This window comes from Ammospiza nelsoni, chromosome 15 (genome assembly GCF_027579445.1).
Source record: "Ammospiza nelsoni isolate bAmmNel1 chromosome 15, bAmmNel1.pri, whole genome shotgun sequence".
Taxonomy (NCBI): Eukaryota; Metazoa; Chordata; class Aves; order Passeriformes; family Passerellidae; genus Ammospiza; species Ammospiza nelsoni.
Window position 1 is genome coordinate 12,224,127 of NC_080647.1, and position 21,300 is coordinate 12,245,426.

The 21,300-nt window shown below is 44.4% G+C and overlaps 1 protein-coding gene across 1 annotated transcript in view; it reads right to left on the minus strand.

Annotated features, from left to right (window-relative positions):
* Positions 1-236: 236 nt before the first annotated feature.
* GPR50 (G protein-coupled receptor 50) overlaps positions 237-21,300 on the minus strand; it is a 45,015-nt gene continuing 23,951 nt past the window's right edge. Inside the window, exon 2 of the mRNA XM_059483232.1 lies at positions 237-4,620. Within this exon, the coding sequence (XP_059339215.1) occupies positions 3,752-4,620 (869 nt within the window). The 3' untranslated portion in view covers positions 237-3,751. The remainder of the gene's footprint in view (positions 4,621-21,300) is intronic.

A 21,300-nucleotide genomic window follows, 5' to 3' on the forward strand; every position in this document is an offset into this window, starting at 1 on the left:
AGGCAAGTGGAAGAAAACATGTGGATCCAAGGAGATGTCTCAGATGCCTTGGTCATTCACCTCCAGGTCCAAGCTGGGCTGCTGAGATATGTGTGAACTCAAACACGTTTGTCAATTCAGTCTGCTTTCTAGGAGTCAACAAAACTCAAGCTGATGTTCCAAATATTTATTAAAAAGTAACTGCTACTGGAGAAAAAAAAAATCAGTAAATAGTCCAATGGCAGATTTATTACATTTTTAACAGGTAAAGGGAATTAATCTATTTTATGAACAAAAATGGCAAGAGGAAAGTATACTGAAGGATTCTCAATTAAACATTAAAATTGAAACAGTATATACAATATACATTTATATATAAATATATTGGTTACATTCTTCTTCAATTGCTGAAACAACATTCATTAGCAACATCCAAAAATATTTCTTTGTGGCAAGAGATTAATCTTTCTTCACAGCAATACTGCCTCTCTGTAAGTTTCTACCACAACAATTTTAGAGCTTGGGACTAGAATAGATATTCAACACACCATATCAAACCCAGAGCAAGTGATTTGAAACTAGTTTATATGAGATCTCAATGAGACTTAAGGCCAGATATGCAACAGGTGGAACCGGCAGAATGCAATTAAAATTGTAGGATCTCACTGAAATCTCAAATTTGGACTAAAGCTAGATTCCCATAGGGAAACTGTGACACTGCTCAGAATTCTCAGCTAAAACACACTTCCCTTTTTCTGTAAACAAATGCTAACAAAAATAAACTCTCTGTACCCTGTTAACCATTTCCTAACATAAAAATAAGGAGCTGCTTGGGTAGTTTTAAAATAAGCCAATATAAAACTCCATGCTATCCTAAGCGCTGCCTCTCTCAAAGTGCTAACAAACTGCACAGTGTTTCCTCTTTGAGGCTACATTCCCTGCTTCCCATGGTTCATATGGCAAACCTCGGCTCCAGCAGACTGAGCTCAAGCCTCCAGCCATGGTGGCTGAACCAGCCCAGCCCTGGCACCTCCCTGGGCCACCCAGAGCCTTCTGAGCAGGTCCTGGGCAGGGCTGTGCTCCCTGTGCTGCCAGAGCCACCCCAGCACTGCAGGTACTTCACCTGGCCCCTGCAGAGATCTGGGCAGCAGCTGGGCTCAGAGCCTGTGGCACAAGAGGAGCAGATCATTTTGCATAGTTTGGTTGAGTGGTGACTCTGTGAGTCCTGGGGAGATGCCCTATCATGCTCCTGCTGCTCCCATTCCTGCCAGCTGGAGAAGGGACTCTCACAGCTTGCCTGTTCAGGACCTCTTTGGACTTGGTTTGGTTCAAATACTTGCTGGCTGTTAACTTTGGAGCCTGAATAGGAAATAGTGCAAATACAAGCTTAAGGAATAAAATAATAATAACCCCCCCCCCCCCACATTTCCTCCACTGAACATTCAGTTAAAAAGACAAGAATCCTAAAATGAAACCCCAGCTTTGGGATATTTGAGATATCTGGCAAACTTGCACAAGATTCTTCACAATTGTCTTAAAGCAGAATATTTCACTTGGCACTAGATGCTTCAAATAATTTGCTAATGTGATTCTAACTAACACTGTTGTGGCTAATTGCAAATGACTTTGAAGGCAAGTCATGGAACACGGGACATCTCCCAGGCGTGGTGGGACAAACACTCCCTGCAGCTATGTGCCCTCAGTGCTTTTCTTATCCAAGTTTAATTCAAAATGATTTTGCTTGCATGGAATGGTGTGAATTCATCCAGGGTGGTTTTTCTGGAAGGCGAACAGACAACAGTTATTTCTGAGGGTCAAAATACCTTTATTTGGCCATGCTGAGACAGATTAAGAGGCCAAAACAGAACTCAGTTTGATTCCTATTATGGGAGGCTGGCTGCAGTGCATTTTAAAACAACATTCATCTGAAGTGGCTGAGATGTTCAAGTTTGAAACTTCCTAAGTGCCAGGGCACCCTATTAATGCAGGGCCCCCCTGTTACTGCAGTGACCTTCACCACATGGCAGCAGAGACACTCAGTCCTCACGGAGGCAACGCAGCATGCAAAGTTCCTTGGCCTACTTCAGAAAGAGCCTTAATTTCTCTCAATTCCTCTTCCCCCAAAAAAATTCAGCAGCAAGTTGGTTTCAGAAAGCAGTGCACAAATGGCTTATTATTTTCTCTAAGGATTAGGCACACTGCCTGCTCAGGCTTTGGGGAAATCCTACATACATCTCCAGGAGCCTGCGAAGTCTGGTCTCAGTCTTTCAGGCTCAGTGCTGGGAACTAGTCCTGACTAGAACCAAAGAAAGAAGAGTGCAGTCCTTGAGCAGGGGCAGGGCTGCCTGCTGTCCTCGTTAGACCCCCAGGGCTCAGACCTGCCCCTCTCCCTGCTGTGCCCCTCAGCACACCAGCATCAAGGCAGGGGGGCTCACCTGAAGGTAGAGTTGCACCAGGGGAGTCTTACCTGTTCATTTTATGGGATTGTTTCAAAGCAGGATCCACATTTAAAGCCATAAAGAGATGAATTCACAATGAAGCTAAGGAAACAAAGAAGTGCTATCTACAGACAGCTGCCATCACACACACACACCCCTTTCATACTCCATTAAAGAAACAGCCTTATCTTTGCCCATGTGCTTATGTCTAATGTGATACTGGCTTCCCCAGAACTTCATGACATGGTTTCCAGTGATACAGATAGCACAGTCCAGGCTTAAACAGAACTGATGCATAATTATGCTTAAGCAGCTTTCGTCTCCCCACTCTGTGAGTTAATTACAGTTCTGTACGTGAATAAAATGGGAAAACAACCTCCACTTTTTCTCCCATCAGCAAATTCATGTTCTGTGATGTGCAAAAAAAAGGATTTTTGTAACAACACTGCCTTCCCCTTCTGCCTTTGTCTGCAAGTGTAAATGTTACTGGAACTTAAAAGTCACAATCTGTGTTACACAGATGGGACTGTGCTATGTTCATCTTTTTTACTGTGATGTTCATGTAGCAGTGACTAGTGAAAGATGTTTGGAATGACTGCTGGCCATGATAGGATACTGCCTAAATTAGAATCAGGCTCCAAGTATCTTACTGCAATTAAATTATGTCATATGTCATAAACTTACTCATGGCCTGGGAAGGAGAGTGCAGGGGTACTTAATGTCTGTAGATACTCAATTAAAATGAGTGCATCAGACACACACTGGTCTGGCTTCTGCCTGCCTCACATCTAGCCCAGGCTAGCTCCTAAACCGTAAGAGAAAAGAAAAAGGAAAACACACACCATGCCCATACATACACCTGCTGGCTAATACGGTTACTTATCTATAATATAAAAAGCCATGCAGTTTACACTTTGTTTGATACAGTTCAGGTTAAGTTAATGCTAGAAAAATAGAATTCAGAGGGAGGGGAGAAAGATTTGTGTGTAATAAATGGCAATTTTGCTGCCTCTCGAAGGTTGCATTTCAAGCATAACTGCATTTCTCCATGCACTCTGAACGCTTCCCTTTTCGGGTATTGGCATGCTCATGGCAAAAGCAACCAAACCGATTAATTAGGCACACAGTGAAAGATGACATATAAAAAAAAATCAGTTATTTCCCTTCTGGAAATCCTTATTCAAAGCCTTGATGTCACAGAAATAAGCTAAGCATGAAAGGTTGCAGACTCCTTCCTTGCATGAGGGCAACGCCAGCTGTGCAATGCACACAGCTAGAAAGGCTCTTATGTATTATATACACAACTGTAATCCAGAATAAATAGTAGTCCTGACTCATAGGTGTATTTCAGCGTGGTTGTTGTTGGTTGTTATGGCTGGAGAATGCTTGCTTTTCATCCCTTCTGTCCCGCCCTTGGACACATCAATGAACAGCAGCCTGGGAGTCCACAATGTCAGCAATATCCTTTTGTATTCCTTCCGAAAATTCTGGTTAAGAAGTCCATAGATCACAGCATTGAGGCAGCTGTTAAAATAGGCCATAAAATAGCTCAGGACAAAAAGCCATTCCGGAATGTGTGGCTGCACTTTTGAAGGATTAATTGAAACAGCAAGGCCAATAAAGTTTAATGGTCCCCAGCACACAGCAAAAAGGACAAAAACCACAAACATAGTCAAGAAGTTTCGGATGTCAGCCGCCCTGAGTTTCTGCTTGCAGTCTTGTCTCACACGGTGTTTGACTTGAATCACCAGGATCCAGATGCGCAGGTAGCAGAAGGTCACGACGGAGAGCGGGACAATGAAGTGAACCACCACCACCGTGATGGTGTACGACGTGCTCACCGTCTGGGCGAAGGTGCACGAGTAAATCCGGGGGTCGTACTGCAGGGAGCCAACAAAGAAGTTTGGCACAATTGCCACCACCGTGAGCGTCCAGGTGAGGCAGAGATAGCAGCAGGTGTTCTTCAGGTTGAAGAGCTTGTCGTACCGAAGGCTGTGGCAGATGTAGCAGTAGCGGTTGATGGCGATCGCCGTGATGTTGAAAATGGACCCAATGACACTCAAACCCATCAGGAACCCACTTATCTGGCAGTGGACATTTCCCATGGTCCATCCATTGTGGAAGATGGCACTTAAGATCAGGGGGTAAGGATAAACTGCAACCACGAGGTCTGCAACAGACAAGCTGACAACAAAGATGTTGCCTACAAAAAAGAACAGACCACAAGAGGTTAGTGTAGGTCCAGATGGACAACTTGCAATTCAGAACTCCTCTTTAGGCCTAAGTCCTCTGATGGGCTTCACTCTACAACCCATTTGGAATTTGAAACCCTAGAAAAGAAGACTTTGGTCTACTAGTGACAGCAAGGGAGAGTAACTAGGCATGATTGACCTGCATGTTCCTTCTTAGGAACAGTCTGCACTAGAAGTGTTACCTGTAACTTGGCTACAGCTGGGAGTCAGGTACCTGTGGTCCTCTAAGTTGTGTAGGAGAGAAGGATTTTGTTCTCCTTGTTAACCAGCCAGCTTGACTCTCTCTGACCATCATGGGCCAAAGGAGTGTGGTAGGCAAGTTATGTTTTCAGTGGTTTATTAATTTCATTGACAGCAATTGCACAGGAAAAGTCTCTTTTGTTCTCTTGCATGTAAGTAGGTATGCATTCACCGGAATTTCTGCACTGTTCATGTTAATGATTGTGTGTTCTTCAAGGAACCATGGTGCAGGCAGCCTTGATGTGCTTATCTTATTTGGTGTATTTTCCTGTCTTTTTAATGTTAAAGTTGTCCAGTTCAATATGGAAGGTCAGTCACTTCTTCGCTGTCTGGTCCTGGGCAGAGAATGTGATTAATAAGCTGCAGTCAGTCATCTCTGCAGAGTATGTGCTGCAGCTAGTTCATTTAGGCTCTACAACAGAGAGTTGAGAGTCTCAGAAAGTATAAAATAATTTAAGCCTTATTGGACTGAAAATTCTGTATTGTGTGGGACAACACCTGACAGCTCCACTGTGAGGAGCAGCCTCCAATGACCCGGGTGACCAGTGACCTTCTAACAGCGCTTGCTGCTCATTTCACGAGTCTGGTGTATTTTCAGGGATGCAAAAAGCCTTTCTGTTCAGTCTGCCAGTCAGCATGGAGGACTGCATTAAGAAAAGGACCCCAAGGTCTTGTGGGAACTGGTGTAACTACAGCACTAGCTACAATGTGGAAAAGGACATCTGTCAATACTCAGCATTGCGATGACCACAGAGAGTGTCATGTCAGCAGGAGCTCAATACTTCAGTTAGAGGACAGCACACTAGAGAAAACAGTTGGTTTTCCTAACTCTGCAACTTTCAGGTGTATCTGCAGCATTGGGAAGGAAAATATTACTAGACAGCAGATATATAGACACATAGAGAGAGCATATATAGAGAATACAGTTGTACGTAACACATTTGAGGTGTGAAGACCTGTGCCCCTATGTGATGCAAGCAACATCCCATCCAACTGATCACACCTACACCTCCTCCTCAAACCCTCGTATCCTGCTGTCTAGTGGAGTAGATATATATTTTAAAATTACTAAAAAGAGGTATTTTTATGTAGTATCCCTGAAAGGACTCTCTTACACCTCGATTCAACCAGATCACAGGCTTTAGCATTTGGAAAAAACATGCAAGGGCTGTTGGAAAGCATGGCTGCATTGCCATTGCAGTTGGGTCACGGCTGTGTTTGTGCCAACAAAAACTATCAGGACAAGTCAACAGCTCATATCAGGGCACTTCATGCTGACCAGAAAGCAGTCCAGACTGGAGAATAGCACCTGGCAGTGTGCAGCTGAGGCAGCTGACACAGATTGTCACTTCAAAATAAGTATTAGCAGAGGTCATGTGAAGTGCTAAAATCTTTTTAGAGAGAAATTTCACATACACAGGTTTACCACAGCACACAGCTTCTGCATCTGCTGGGCCTCAGTGCTGCTTTCTTGCTGATTTAATAACTTACTGAGAGCCTTTTAAAATGCAGTTACTGAACCCGGTCCCCTATATAATTAATTCCATTTATGCCCATTTTCAAGGGCAGAACCAACTGTGGCCAGGTTTAGTGAGGCTGCAGGCACCCCAGAGAGGGAATGCTCTTCTGCAGCAAAACTTTTATTCACTCGATCAAAAACATGCACTTCAACAAAAAGAAAATGTGACCCCAGCACCAGAATTTCCTTTTCTAAAACAATTTTCAAGAGAGTGAAACAGAGACAGAGAGGTATCAGCAATCCAGTTTAGACACTTCCAGAGGATACTGGAGACAGACTCCACTAACTGGACCACAACTGTCCCTGTTCACTAGACCTGTCCAACCTGGATACACATTTATACACTAGCAGCTAGAAAGCAAGTCTCTGCTTTTGCTGGGCATGAAAGAGACACATTCAATGTCCAGTTCTGAACCAGGCAGAGCAGAACAAAGCTGAATGTTCCCTACTTAAAACACCACATCCATGGATTTAATCCAGAGCTTAGAAAACTCATAGGGAAAATTACTATTCTTACTTCACTGCCAGCTGCTGGAAGAAATAAGCAGTTTCTGTTGGTCTTTCTTAACCAACTTGAATATTTGAAAGTAAAAATAAAAGGGAAAAAAATCTATAGAAATAATATTCACAGGATGAACTTCATCGTTTGGATTCAATCCAAGAGCATAGTATTGTGTGTATTATTTTGACACAACTTCATTGCAAGGAGAAAATGAGATGGTTTTATCAAGAAAATAATCATCTCCTCCTCCACTCAGGGGGCAAATCTGCCCTGCTCTGTACCTTCAGTGGTGCAGTCTCACCTCTCCTACCCACCAGGCCTATGGCCCAGGAGGGTGCTGGGTGCCTGCAATACAGCCAGAAAGATTCACTCAGCACTGCTGCACAGAAACAAGACCATCTCCCACTTTATGTGGCAATGCACTCAACTTCATCCCTTTCTTCTGGTGAGGAGAAGGGGCAAGGCAGACCCATAAAACAGCCACTTGCAGGTCAGTCCTGGAAATCAGTGCATTTTTAATGGTGAGTACTGAAAAGAGGGGGCACACTGCATGCCACCAAAGCAGAACATGCCCTTCAAAGCATGGGAACGGGCTGTTGGCTAATTATTAAAATAGAGGTAATCTGAGTTAAACATTGCTGTAGCCTTGCAGTCCCTGGTTTGCTGTGAGAGCACCGTGTGCTGAGCCCTGCACCAACAGCTTGTGTCCTTCCCTCTGTAGGATGAGGCTGGACCCCCTTCCCAGAGACACTGCAGAATGGGAAGCCATCTAATATATGTGGCTTTTAGAAAAGGTGAAGAGCAATCTCCTGCCAATAATCCCCAGTACTGCTTTTTTTACATTTTCCCACTATAAAACAAAGGAGCCTGGCCCATAAATAATACCAGTAGGGCTTTATCTCCAACTTAAATTTATCTGCTTCTGCCACAATATTTTCAGATGTATCTTTTTCTCTTTGTTGGCATGTGACTATATTTCCTCATTAGCTTTCATATTTTCCATCCCTTTTTTAATTTCTACTTATTATAAACTGGCCCATGTGCCACTGTGCTCCATCCCCCAGTTACAGTCATACATGAAGAGGCAGGAATGAGAGAGAAAGGCAAATGTAACACTGGTAATACAGACTTCTCCACATTTTCAGAGAAGTTACAAATTCTTTTATATTACAGAAGTCCAACACAAAGCTACAAATTACAGAGGTACAACACAGTGTACTCCACAATTGCTTAGGGAAAAAAAAACCCAACTCCAAGCAACCTGAAGCCCAGCTGCAGAGCAGATTACAGGCATGTGCAAGTGATGCAAAAGGGAATTTATTCCAGAACATCTCATGCCTTAGCACTTCTTTGAGTTCTCCCTCTGCTCCCATAAACCTATTTCTGCCCACTCCAGCAGTCTGCTCCTGTACTCCAGCAGTTGCCTGGCCTTACCTCTCATTCTGCCTGGATTATCCAACAACACAGGTTATCTGAGGACATACCAAGCCCTGGTTCTAGGAAATGTGGAAATACCTCAATGGATTCTGCAAATCAATAAACCACATACGCAAAAGTCTTTACTGGCAGGCTGCCCCAGCAGCACCTGACTCATCCAAACAGGTATCATTCTACAGAGCCTAACTGAGCATCACTGTACAAACACCAGGGTCACTGGCACTGCCTGCCTCAAGAGGCTGTTGGAAATCCCCTGGTGCCCAAGCTCCTGTTGCACGGATCCAGCCTCTCCCTGGTTTTCCCACACAGCAGCTGTAGGCTGTCCTTTACAGGCTGTGGTTTAGCATATCCTGAATTGAGAACCAGAATTAAAAGTTGAGGGTGAAGAAGGAGATAAATTATTTTTCTGAAAGTTGTCACTTTTTGTACATCTCAAAATGTCCAGACCTCTTTGTTATTCATATGAAGTTCTTTTACAGAAGTATTACAGAACTACAAAACTGTTTCCCTCAGGGGAAGAAGACAGAGATGCTCAAAGGAACCTGAAGTCAGCACTGTTACCTGTACACCCAGTGCTGAAAATGAACTGTCCTGAGTGACAGGATTTGCACCAAAGCAGAAGCACAGCTGTGGACCAACTTCGGCTCACCTGGAACAGTCTAACTCCAAGTGAGCCTGCTGTCCCGGCTGCTGCTTCCTCCCCACTCTGTTCAGGGATTTGAGTTGTTCCCAAATAGACAGTGCTCAGCACAGCATTTTGAGGCAAACAAAACCACACACAACAGCTTCAGAGGCAGCAAGTGAGAAGTTGACCCATGGGCACAATGGATGAGTGCCATGGGGCTCACTGCATGACTGGTCACCTTGCTGTTCCAGCCTCTTCCCAGCAGTGAGATCAGACCCTGGTGTCTGTCCAGCTTCTGCCAGATTAACTGACAGCTGTAGAAAAGCAGGTCTAAAAACCTGTATTATAAAAATGTGCTAAGATACACAATAACAGAATTACAGAATGAGCTAGGTTGGAAAAGACCTTTAAGATCATCTATTCCAACCTATTACCTGACACCTCCTGGTGCTAGGAGGCACTGAGTGCCATGCCCAGTCTTTTTTTAAACACCTCCAGGGACAGTGACTCCACCACCTCCCTGGGCAGATGGTTCCAGCACACAATCACTCTTTCAGTGGAGAATTTCTTTCTGACATTTAACCTAAACCTCCCTTGACACAGCTTAAGACTGTGTCCTCTTGTTCTGTCAGTTGCTGCCTGGAGAAAGAGACCAACCCCAACCTGACTACAACCATCTTTCAGGGAGTTGTAGAGAGTGATAAGGTCACCCTGAGTCTCCTTTTCTCCAGGCTGAGCACCCCCAGCTCCCTCAGTGGTTCTTCTCAGGGTTTGTGTTCCCAGCCTCGTTGCCTCCTCTGGATGTGCTCAGTGTCCCAAGGTCCTCCCCAAGCTGAGGGCCCAGACTGGACACAGCACTCCAGGTGTGCCCTCACCAGTGGCAGGTACAGGGGCACAGTGACCTCCCTGCTCCTGCTGGCCACACCTTTCCTGACACAGGCCAGGAGCCCTTGGCCTTTGTGGCCACCAGGGCACTCTGCTGGCTCATGTTCAGTCTGCTGTCCAGCACACCCAGGTCCCTTTTTACCTGGGCATTGTCCAGCCACCCTGTCCCCAGCCTGGAGCACTGCAGGGGTTGTTGTGGCCAAAGTGCAGGACTTGGCACTTGGACTTATTAAACTTCATGTTGCTGGACTTGGCCCATCGCAGAGCCCTCCTACCCTCCAGCAGATTGACACATGCTCCCAGCTTGGTGCCATCTGCAAATTTACTGATGGTGGACTCAATCCCCTCATCCATTTCATCAATGAAGATATTAAACAAAATGCTGAAAGTTTATTGATGCAACTGGTATGTTTGCAGTGACTTCTTACTACTGTAATTATACTATAAACCACAGCGTATAATAAAGAGAATCTTAAATTTTATGTTTGTTCATTCAGGCTTTATAAAAAAAACAGACTCAAGTCTTCCAGATAGATGGGATTTAAGACACACATCAGCCTCAGAGACATATATAAAATGAGGTTCAGTAAACAATTTAACAGGCCGTGACTGTAAAGCAAGCCTCTGATGACCACTTACCATAATCTAATACTCTCTGTTTAACCTTCCAAAGCTTATGCTCACTGCAAAACAGAAACAAAATGGACTATTTGCTTCAAGCAAAAAAATAAAGTCATAAAAAGCTTTATTCAGCATGCAAGAAGACTCTTTATTAGCTGTGATGGCCTCTTTTTCCTGTTTGTTTTTACCTGCCACTTGCTGTGTGATTGCTTGTGTGTCACTAACATCCAGCCTGCAGATGTAAAGTGTGTGCTCAGTTCTGCTAAGTGGCAGTTCATAGGAAACGCTTTCAGATCAATTTTCTTCTTTTATGACATAAAGATACCACTGAGCATGTGCAATCATACTGATCATGCACTGCTGTAATTAAGTGGATGCTGTGGTGTTGGGGGATGCTGAGCCTGCAGCCCTCACTCTGAGAAGCATTTCTTACATCACAAACTCTGAAGGGTCATTCCTGGGTACACAATATTTACCCCATCAAAGTGCATTAAGAACAATCCTTCTGTAGAGGAGTGGGGACCATTGCACTGATCCTTACAAGCTCCTGGCTTCCACACTACACACAATGACACAGGAGGAATCCCAGACTGTTGTCATCTCTTTCCACCATTCTGATAAGCACTGATACACTGATGTACCCACATGACAGCCCAGTGTATACTTACCCATTATGACAACTGAAAATGTTTGACAGGGGAGCACAAGTGAAAATCAGCAAAATTCTCACTGAGATCCAGGCAAACAGAAAAAAAAAAAAAAGAAAAAGATTTGTTGTTCAATTCATTAATCCATAAATTTTAATTGAGGATTTTATTTGTGTATTGAGGGAGTATGTTCAAAGAGAGGAATAAACAAAAGAAAGAGAAAGACATTCAATTAATTATCTGCTATCATTACTCCATTAGCATTCAGACAGGGATAAAGTGTGGTTTCCTGCAGTTAAACAGACAGTGCAGTTGGGCTGTCAGCTGCTCTCAAATCCTGACTGTGCTGCACAAAATGATACACAGGATAATAACAAAAAGGGCAGGAGGTATTGCCAACCCACAGCATTCTTAGCATATAAGGTTAGACAATGTGGAAATATCCAATTTAAGGACATTACGAAAGTCCTAAAAACGCATTAAACTCCAGAATAATTTCACTCCTGAAAACAGTCCTTTGAGATCCCTCAGCACAACCACAAAGCCAGAAAACAGCAGTATGCAATGGGCTACCAACTATTAGCTGGTTTGCTGGCATCATTCCCTATGGGAAAACTGGGGGCACCTAGAGCTGCTCCTGCCTTGTGCCAGCCCTGCAGATGCACAGAGCAGGGCCAGGGCAGCCCACAAAGCAAACTCTCCTCCTCTGCCTTGCTGTGACCAGGCACTTTGGCATCCCCGACTCCACGAGCCCTCTCATCAGTACATCCCTCCAGATCTGAAAGCTGCCCTTCCCTCTGGACCTCTGAGAAAGGAGGAGAAAAACCTCAGAGATTTACTGGAGAAGAAAAGACCAGTCCTGTAGGGCTTCGATTACATTTGTTATGCACCATATATTATCATGGCTGATGGCTCAAGAATTGTTTACATTGCCAGGTGAAGGACTGGATTTACTGGATTTTAAACTTTTAAGTCATGACTTTCTAATTGTCTTGCTGCCAAAACCATATTTGAGCCATGCCTTCAGCCACTCTAACTGAATGCAGAAAAGGGCAATAGTTGGCAGTGTTCACACCCCAGAGAGTCATAAGTTTCATTTGGCTAAGATCAGCCAGATTCACAGCCTTAGCTGAGCTCAGAAGTCTGTCGAAATAAGCTAGAAATTAGAGAACACCCTGTTAACATGATTTCATATCCTTCCTTATATCACTTACCATTGCACTGGAAGCAATGTAAAGGGGAGGATTTTTCTTTTGCTGCTACACAAATGGTAGCTGGACATTCACTCTCATATGAATAAAAATTATTAAATTCTATCTTCTTCTGAACACCTAAAAAGTGGTCAGCCCTCTTTTGGTACCAATGCAGAGCAACTTCCCCATCTTCAGAATTTCAAATACTTTATAAATAAAAGGAAGTTTTTACACCATCCTAGGGAAACTGTATTTGGCAAGTTTCCAAATGTTGTTACCCATTAATCCTCACACATCCTGCTCACCTCAGGCACTCCCTCCTGAAAATGTGATCTGAATAGAATATAAAGAAAGGAAAAACAATATAAAGTTGACATTCTACCTACCTTCAACATTTTTCAAATTTCTAAAATACCATTTAATGTTTATTTAAGTGTCTTTTAATGATTTCTTCCTGTGTTTTCCTGTAAGTTCTGACCCTTCGCATTAGGGAAAACCACAGTGCTGTAATTCTTACGGATTTTTATACTTAGCTCTTGCTAGTGGGATATTTTTCCTGAATGCAATTATGGCAACTGAATCTGCTAGTAATGGAGAAGGAGTAAGTGGTGGTCTTGATCCAGCTCCTAATAAATACAAAAGAAGTGCTAAAAAGTGCCCTTTCTGCTTATGAGCCCCAGATTTCTGTCCTTTCACTGTTATATCCACCAAACTCATCACCTGCAGTAACACTGTGAGACAGTGAGCCAATCCACACAAAATCCTGATTCCTTCTCCTATCAATTCCAAATGCCTGGACTAAAGACGGGCCTGGAAATCCTGCCTGCCTTCACAGCACATCCCAGCAAGGCTGATGGAGAGCAAGTGTCAGAGCCAAGAGGGCCGTGGGGCCATGTTCCAACTTGCACAGAGTGAGAGGGAGCCTGAGCACCTCTGTCAGTGCCAGGTGATCTGCAGTGTCTGACTCTGCAAGGACAGCAGGCTGGTGGCCACCTAACCCTAAGGCAGCTTCTTGTGGGACACAGGTGACTCTGGGAAGAGTCTACACAAAACTCCACACAGCCAGAGGTCAGTCCAGGTACCCACAGTAGCACCTGGCACCCTGGATACCAGTGTCACCCCCTGAATTCCAGCTGTTTGCCCTCCTTTTCTGCCTGAAACCCCTGCTGAGTGGCACTCTGTTACGTAGAGCAGCTGCCCCGTCCACATCCAGGCTGTGCAGGAAGCACAAGCCACTGCCCTTATGTTTACCCTCCCACACTGGCCACATGGGCTCAGGGATGAGCTCTACCAGCCCACATTAACTCCAGGCCATTATTTATCACCTGGTTTGTAAAGTGCTCTCAAAGAGGAAAGACCCTGTATAAACACAAATATGAATTATTGCCAGCATCCACTGAAATGACAAACCAACATCCATCCTCTCCCAGTCCTAGCAGCTGTACCACCAGCATTTGCCATCTGTTACTATTCTAGAAAAAAAAATCTGCCAACTCAGGCTTAGTAGACTTAATAATGCTCTTTTGCTATTGGTGTTGGTCAAAGTGTGCTCCCAGAAAGGAGCTGTGTGCAAGCAACCAACTCCTAGGCAGCTGTCAGGCAGAGCATACAGTCAGATATGAACACAGAGCTCATTTTAGTGATAAAAATCTTGCCTGACTGCCCTGGAGAGCCCTGCTGAACCACCACAGCTGAGCCTGGGAGTTGCTCCTGCTCCTCCTTGTGCCTCACCAGCAGTTTGTTGACTAAACCTTAGTGCCAGCACCAGTCACTACAACCATGGACATGCACTGCAAAGGAGCAGATGCCACAATTAATAACTTGTCTTGACATAGCAGGGATGATTCTCTCTCCAGTCCCAGCTCTTCCTTCTTAGCTGGGGAGAATGGGAGGTGGTTTTTCCCCCCTATAATTCTTTTGAATTGCATATGGAAATAATGAAGTTACTAAAGAAACAGTCACCACACAAAAATGAAGATCATTTAGTGTTTAACTCATTCTGAACCAATTCTAGGTTTCCTGAATGAAGGCTTGGGTGTTAGGGTAGTAGCAGGGTAATGATCACCTGTGCTTCTGCACAGCATTTGCCTCTAGACTTAGGAAAAAGAAACATAATTTGGATCCAAATGATCTCCAAGGTGATAGCACAGTTGTAGGCTACAGCACAGTCCTGGTATGCCACACAGTGCTGTGCCCCAAATGATTGGCTTTCTTCAAAAGACCTTAACAAATTAAAAAAAAAAAAACAAACAAAAAAAACCAAAAAAAACCAATACCCCATGGGCTAGATTTAGATCATAGAATTCCCTAGAGCCCATTTTTTCTCCTGTGGCCTCACACTGAATCTGGCATGAAGCAGGTACAGCCACAGTACACACAAACAGTGGAGTTGAGGCTGGAAGAGAAATGATGCCATGAGGGACAGGAAAGCAGCATGACCAGGGACAATGGAAAGGGCTGAGATACCTGAAGAACTGCTCATCCAGCTTTCACAATCTGCTAGAAGAGGCCTTACAAAATGGACAGGCCAAGAAAGAATCCCAAGATGTCATGGCTTCATCAAGACTGTGTGAACTGTGAGAGACACAGTGAATGCAAGTAGGAGAAAAGAAAGCAAAAGAAAATCTGTTCTGGACCTCCTGGATCATTCATAACTATTTACTAACCCCACAGGAAATGGAGAGTTACTTTCACCTGGAAACACTTTAGGGACTCTGATACAATTACACAGGCAAAAGTCCAATGCAAACAGTTAAAGTTGGTTCAGTAAGAATATAATGATACTGGAAAATAAAAAACTCTCATGCCCTCATTTTCCCAGAAAGGAGTCCAAAAACATTGTTTCCCAGAACATCAGCAAAAGTTTCACTCCAGATATTCCACAGGGTTTACAGAGCTCATGTCAAGCCTGGCTACAGGATGAACAAGAAGAAACGATCAATGATATGAGAAACTTGGACTAGGGAGTCCCAAATGTATTGCTGGATGTCATCTGCTACTGTTCTTTTCCTCATGACTTACAAAACACTGAGGTGCCACGTGTGGGTCTATAAAAGGAGAAAAGATGTTTTTGCAGTAAAGTCCAGAGTAAATGAGCTCCAGCATGAGCCTGTGTGAAAATGGCTCAAGTGGGTGTGCTCCAACACTGATCTCAACGGGAGTCTAGTGGTGGATAAGGTCCAAGTGGCTTGAAGGCAAATAAGACTCCATGGGACAGTGACACCTAAATTACTGAAGGCAGTAAGTAGTCAGACTTAGAGGCAGCAATACACACATTCAAGGGCAGATCTCACACCTGTGGATGATACTTGAAGAGGCTGGCAGACACTCTGCTATCAACAGCTTCCAGTAGAAGAGCACTGCTGGATTCTGCTCTTACAAACTATGTTTTGCCCTCAGCAAAAAAGAAAAAAAAAAAGCTCCACAAAGAATAAAAGGTGCTGTAAAAAAGACCATCCACATAAGGCAAAGAAACTCTGACGTATTTAGCTAAATTGCCTAATCCTGGAATACCCCTGAGTCCTACTCTCTAATCTGTAGTGATAAGGGTAGGCCTACTTTTAGAGTTGTATAACCACCATCAGTTGATTATGCTTTCAGTGTCCCCTTAAAAATTTTCCCCTCCTTTCACTTTTTCTCCCTAATGAAATTTCTCAGCAAGAAATAAATCACAGACATTTCTTCTCTCTGAAACTACTTAGCATCCACATCCACACCTCCATACTTCAAAGTGGTAATGTGTTCACTTGAGCCTCATGATTCCCACTAGGAAGCCAGGAGGATGCAGCCCTTTAATGCTAACCCCGAGTGACCTTTCAAGCTAGTTGGAGGTTGGTAAAGGAGACTCTGCTCTCCACCTCCATGTTTGTGCAGCCAAGGGTGTGACTATAAAATCCATCGGCAACAACAGAGCTGGAGGGACCCTGGGAGGTCAACTGAACATCCCCCTCAGCCACAGTTCTTAAAAACTGCTAAAAGGAGGAGCCTTTCTTCACTTGGGACAGGCTGCCTAGGTAAATGGTGGAATCACCATCCCTTCAAGTGTTCCAAAAGTGTGAGGATGTGGCACTGGGGGGATATAGCTCAGTGGAGAACATGGTAGTGCTGGGCTAATGGTTAGACTTGATGACCTTAGAGTTCTTTCCCAACCTTAATGAATCTATGATTCTATGGTTTCTATAACTACATTGCCATTATTCAAATCCAAGCTACACCTTCCACCCTACTTGCTACCATAAAAAATGCTTTAGGCATGTGCTGGTTGAGTAAACTCAGAAACAAAGAAATAACTCAGCACCTTCAGTCAGTGTGAGATTTCTCCTCTCACAGGGGCAAAATAGAGGAAAAAGCTATAGCTTTTCACACTGCCTTTTGCTCCTGAAGTGTTGGAATTTCTATCAGTTTTAGAGGTCATGCTTTCATTTGCCACCCTCTCCAAAGACAAGAGAAATGGTCAAGTTTGTGAAATTTCTAAAAGAAAAACCATCTATCTGTTCTTCCTCTGGAAAATCTGCTCACCACAAAGGAGCTGGGCTTTCCAGAGGCGCCGAACAGTCCACGAAACTTCTTCTGGGAATATTCCCAAAGTCTCTAGCTGAGGGCGATGCAACCAAAGCCCTTCCAGCTGGGTGTACGGCTGCCAGAAGCTTGCCCGAGGTATTGGGAGTCCGTTCTCGGGCTGCAGAGTCGCTTTGCCCACCCCAGGGACGCCAAAATATTGGAATATGAATCCCAATATTACCAGTTATATTGTGCCTGGGCCAGTCTGACCCTCGCTGCTGGGCCAAAGGCAGCAACTGTGGTGTAATCACCCCAGAGATACCTTGGCTTGCTGGAGGTTGCAGCTGGGCACTGAACAAGTCCAGGCTTGTTAGGAACTCCATTTACCTCAGGAGGAAAGCTTCAGGTGATGGTGAAGAGAAAAGGAGATGAATTCTGCTGGAGGATTTATATCCAGAGGTTTATTCCATGGTTACAGAGGTCTGAATGGTAGGCAACTGCTCCAACAGAATCCTGACCGCATGTCTCGATTCACCTTTTAAGCTCAGGGACAGGGGAAGGGGAGGGGACAGGTGAGCACCAACCAGGTGAGAGGGGCAGGGTCTCAGGGGAAGATGACACCCAGACAGGCCAATGACCCCCAGGCCTGAGGGGCATCCTTTGAACTTGACCAACCACACGACGCCTTGCTGGAATGTTAAGCCTGATTGACAGGACTCACTCAGCAAGGGGCGAGGGGGAAGGGAGAGGGGGGTATTGGCACACCTGGGGAAGGGACCCGGAAGCTTAAGACACACCGCAACATCTATCAGTCTGTGCAATTTCTGAAAAGTCCTCTTTATATTGCTTTATCTAACAGCATTTTTTGAAGGGCTGTCATTCATTAAGCATAGATATTAATTCCTGCCTTCAAGTCTCTTCAGAGCCATTTATGACCCTCCATTTCCTCTCCTTAGGATTCCCTGCTACTTTTCATTTAATTGCTGAAACCCCATGTTGTTATCTGTCCCCAATACAGTAATTTTGTTTATGAACTAACTCCAAAGTAAGAGAAGTTTTAAGGATTAAATGAAGCATGGGCTTAATACAGAGTCTTCTAGGGAGAAGTATTTGTAACAAATACTGATGTCATACATTCAACATTAAATCTTCAGGGCAGTGGGACTATCACACATCATTAAAGATACTTTTTTAAGTGGGGGTTGATTTGGCAGGGTTAGAAAGGATGAGGGGTTCTAGTCCTCAGCAGCAGTGTAACACAGACATATCCAGGTAGGGAACGGAAACTCACAGCATGTTTCCCACCTCCTCCTCCAAAGGGAACCCCAAAAGCACACAAACACAGAGAGGACAGGGAGACATAAGGCAAGGTTAGTGTGCATTACAAAGAGCTTCACAGAAATTCCATCCAAAAATTTGCTTGGCACGTTGCTGGCAACGGATGAGAGCTTTGCACATGAACGAGTGGAGTCCAGCAAACAGTCTCTGCTTCCCAAGCAGAGCTGGCAGCATGCAAGGATATGGTGTGTATTTCCCTGGCAGGCATGGGAGCACACCATGTTGGTTGTGCATGCATTTAGGGAGCTCAAGAAACATCTTGAGAGTATGGGAGTCACCTTCAGCCCAGCAGAAGGTACAACAGTCACATGAAATGTCCAACAGTGAAATAGCTCAGCTGAGCTCTGTGCGTACTCTAAGGAATCAGGGGGTTATCTGTAACGTCAGAGCTAGCAGAACCAGGATCTGCAGCTTCAATAACAGATTTACACAAAATAGCAGAGCCCAGCTCTTGCAGCAAACTCCCATTCTGGACCACCCAAGAGCCTCCCCAGGGCCACACCATGCCCAGGCCATCACATCACCCAGCCCTAGCTGTCACATCTCCCCCCTCTGGGGCAGAGGAGGATGAGCCCCAAGGACCGTGGGCCGTGTCTGCTGACTCAGCAGATCTCACAGCCCTCATCTGGGAGCACAGAGCACAAACACAGAGTGTTTACTGCACTGCAGTGAAAAACAAACCTCCCATGACTGCCAGAAGTCAGTGTCTTGGCACTGGGAGCACAGGGCGTGGAGTTTAACTGCTAATTAGGACAGGACAGCAGCGGTGGGGAGAACAGGGGAAGAGGCTGGCTTTGGCTCCCTCAGGAGTTGAAAGGCTTTCCCTAATTCAGCCACATAACACATCCTTTAAAAGGAGAGCAATGGCTTCTTCCATGTTAGCAACAAAGCAGGAACTCTTATGCCAGCACTGCCTTCTGATACTAGCTGTCCTTTTATCATCTATTCAGGAATAAAACTCTCACAAGGCAGAGTTATATCAAATGACAAATAACAGCTGTAGGGAAAAGAAAAAAGTGTTGCACTTCATTAGAACTCTGTATGACTCTGACAACCAGAAACACACTGCCTAAGTGGCAAACACAGCCAAAAAGACAAGAGAGATCTCACAGCAGCTGTTAAACCAAATGGGAACTTGTTAAAATTAAGGACCATTTCCCCTCTTTCATATTTAGTCTCAAAATATCATGTAAAGAAATTCAACCTCTTACAAAGACAGACTGAGTCATTAGCGCAGAGGAGATGCAACACCCTTGCAAAGTTTTCAGTTTAAAAGGAAGCAGCTAATACCCAAGCAGTTCCTAAAACCCTATGAATATGTTAATCTGGTATCAGCTTAAGCCCTCCAATATTAAAGTAATAAATCTTACCAGATTGAATTTTACTGCTGTTCACTTGGTGTTACAATATTCCATTCAACATGGAGGATGCTGATGGCCTGTAGAACAAACCACACATTTCCTTCTTCCCAGAGAGGTCAAGGCCACTCCTGTCACCACCTTTCAGCACTCCCAAATTCTCTATGCCACCAGGCACTAGTGACTACACCATGAAAGCAGCTGGGATTGCTGGGGGAACAGGACTGTATTAAGTCACACCTGGAGTTGATTTTGTAGAGGTACCACAAAAGCCACAGAGAAATACTTGGGACTAAAAAGTATCCTGCAAGCTAAGCTGTACATTTTGCTAGAAGGATGCTGATTTCCAGAGAGGATGGGATGATTTTGTTTTAATCAGGCTCCTAATAAACACTGACAAACCAAACAAATTAAGTACATAACCAAGAGCCAGTTCCAGATTACCCCACAGCAGGAGAGTGCAGTGCTGACACGTTTTGTTCTCTATTTCTTCAGAGGACAGAAGGTGACTGCACTGTGTAATTCTGCATTTAATTAGTAAGAGCTAGTCTTATATTGAAGAACTGAATATAAGGACAAACGAGAGACACATCCTTGTTCCAAGCAAGGACTTTTCCAGTTAATCGCCACACAGTGCGAGCAAACCGCTGCCTCTGCATGTTCCAGCTTCCTGCTCTGCCAGCAAAGATTTGCCTCCAGTGGATTCACTGCTATCTGTGAGCACGAGGATGTCACTGACTGGAAGGCAGAAGAGAAATTGAAACATTTCCAGCATGCTCACCTTGTGGCTCTGGGGAGTCCTCCCTCACTGAGCACTTTGTACAGCTCTGTGCACAGCGGGCTCAGGGGCTGTGACAGCAACAACAACCAAAGAAATGGGAGATAACTGGCAGAAGCACATCCCTGTTCACCAGTCCCGGAGTTCCCCACAATCCCCCACACTGGGAGGAGCTCATATGAGAAATGCTGAATGCAGCACATGCAACTCTAAATTCCATAGGCAACACTCTTCCCACAACTCCATGGGGTCATTCCCCCACCATGATACCAGAGGAACATTTCCTGCTGAGAGGACGATGCTGACTTCAAGTGAAACTAACTCACCTTCAGCGTATCAGGTTAGAAGATGAAAACTCATTTTGGGAAGAAGTTATTAGCAGAAATCTCCTCTAAACCAGTATTTTCCCCTAAATCCCTAATTGCTTCAGCAACACCAGCAAAGGCAGGGATAATAGCTGGCATACATGTTTCTTGGAAGAATTTTAAAAATTTAATACCAGGGAATTAGAAAAGAATCCTCAAAAGATGGACATGTTAGAAATATTCCAAAGGTGAAAAAAGTCTCCATCACTGGTTGGACTTCAGCTGACACCAGAACCTCTGTCTATGAGGAATCTCCAACCCTCTGTCATAGGAAACTCAAATGAGGAAAACAAAAGCTGCCAAGACAACCCCAAGCAAGCACACCATGGAGCCTGGAACAGGTATCCTCAAAGGAAACCCAGAGCTGGCACTGAATAATGATGAACACAAAAATGCACAATTGATAGAGGCAACTTCTACTACAGGCATGTTCTGCAGCAGTCTACACAATGATTAGGATTGCACAGTCCCAGAAATCAGTTTTCAAAGAACTGGTACACTCACAGAAGAAGAAAAAGTTGCCATAAAAAAATAAAACTAAACAAAATCTGCTTTAAAAAATTTTAAGAGGGCAGTAAACCTAGTTTTATGCAGAGAAACCACCAGGCAATGCTGCAATACAG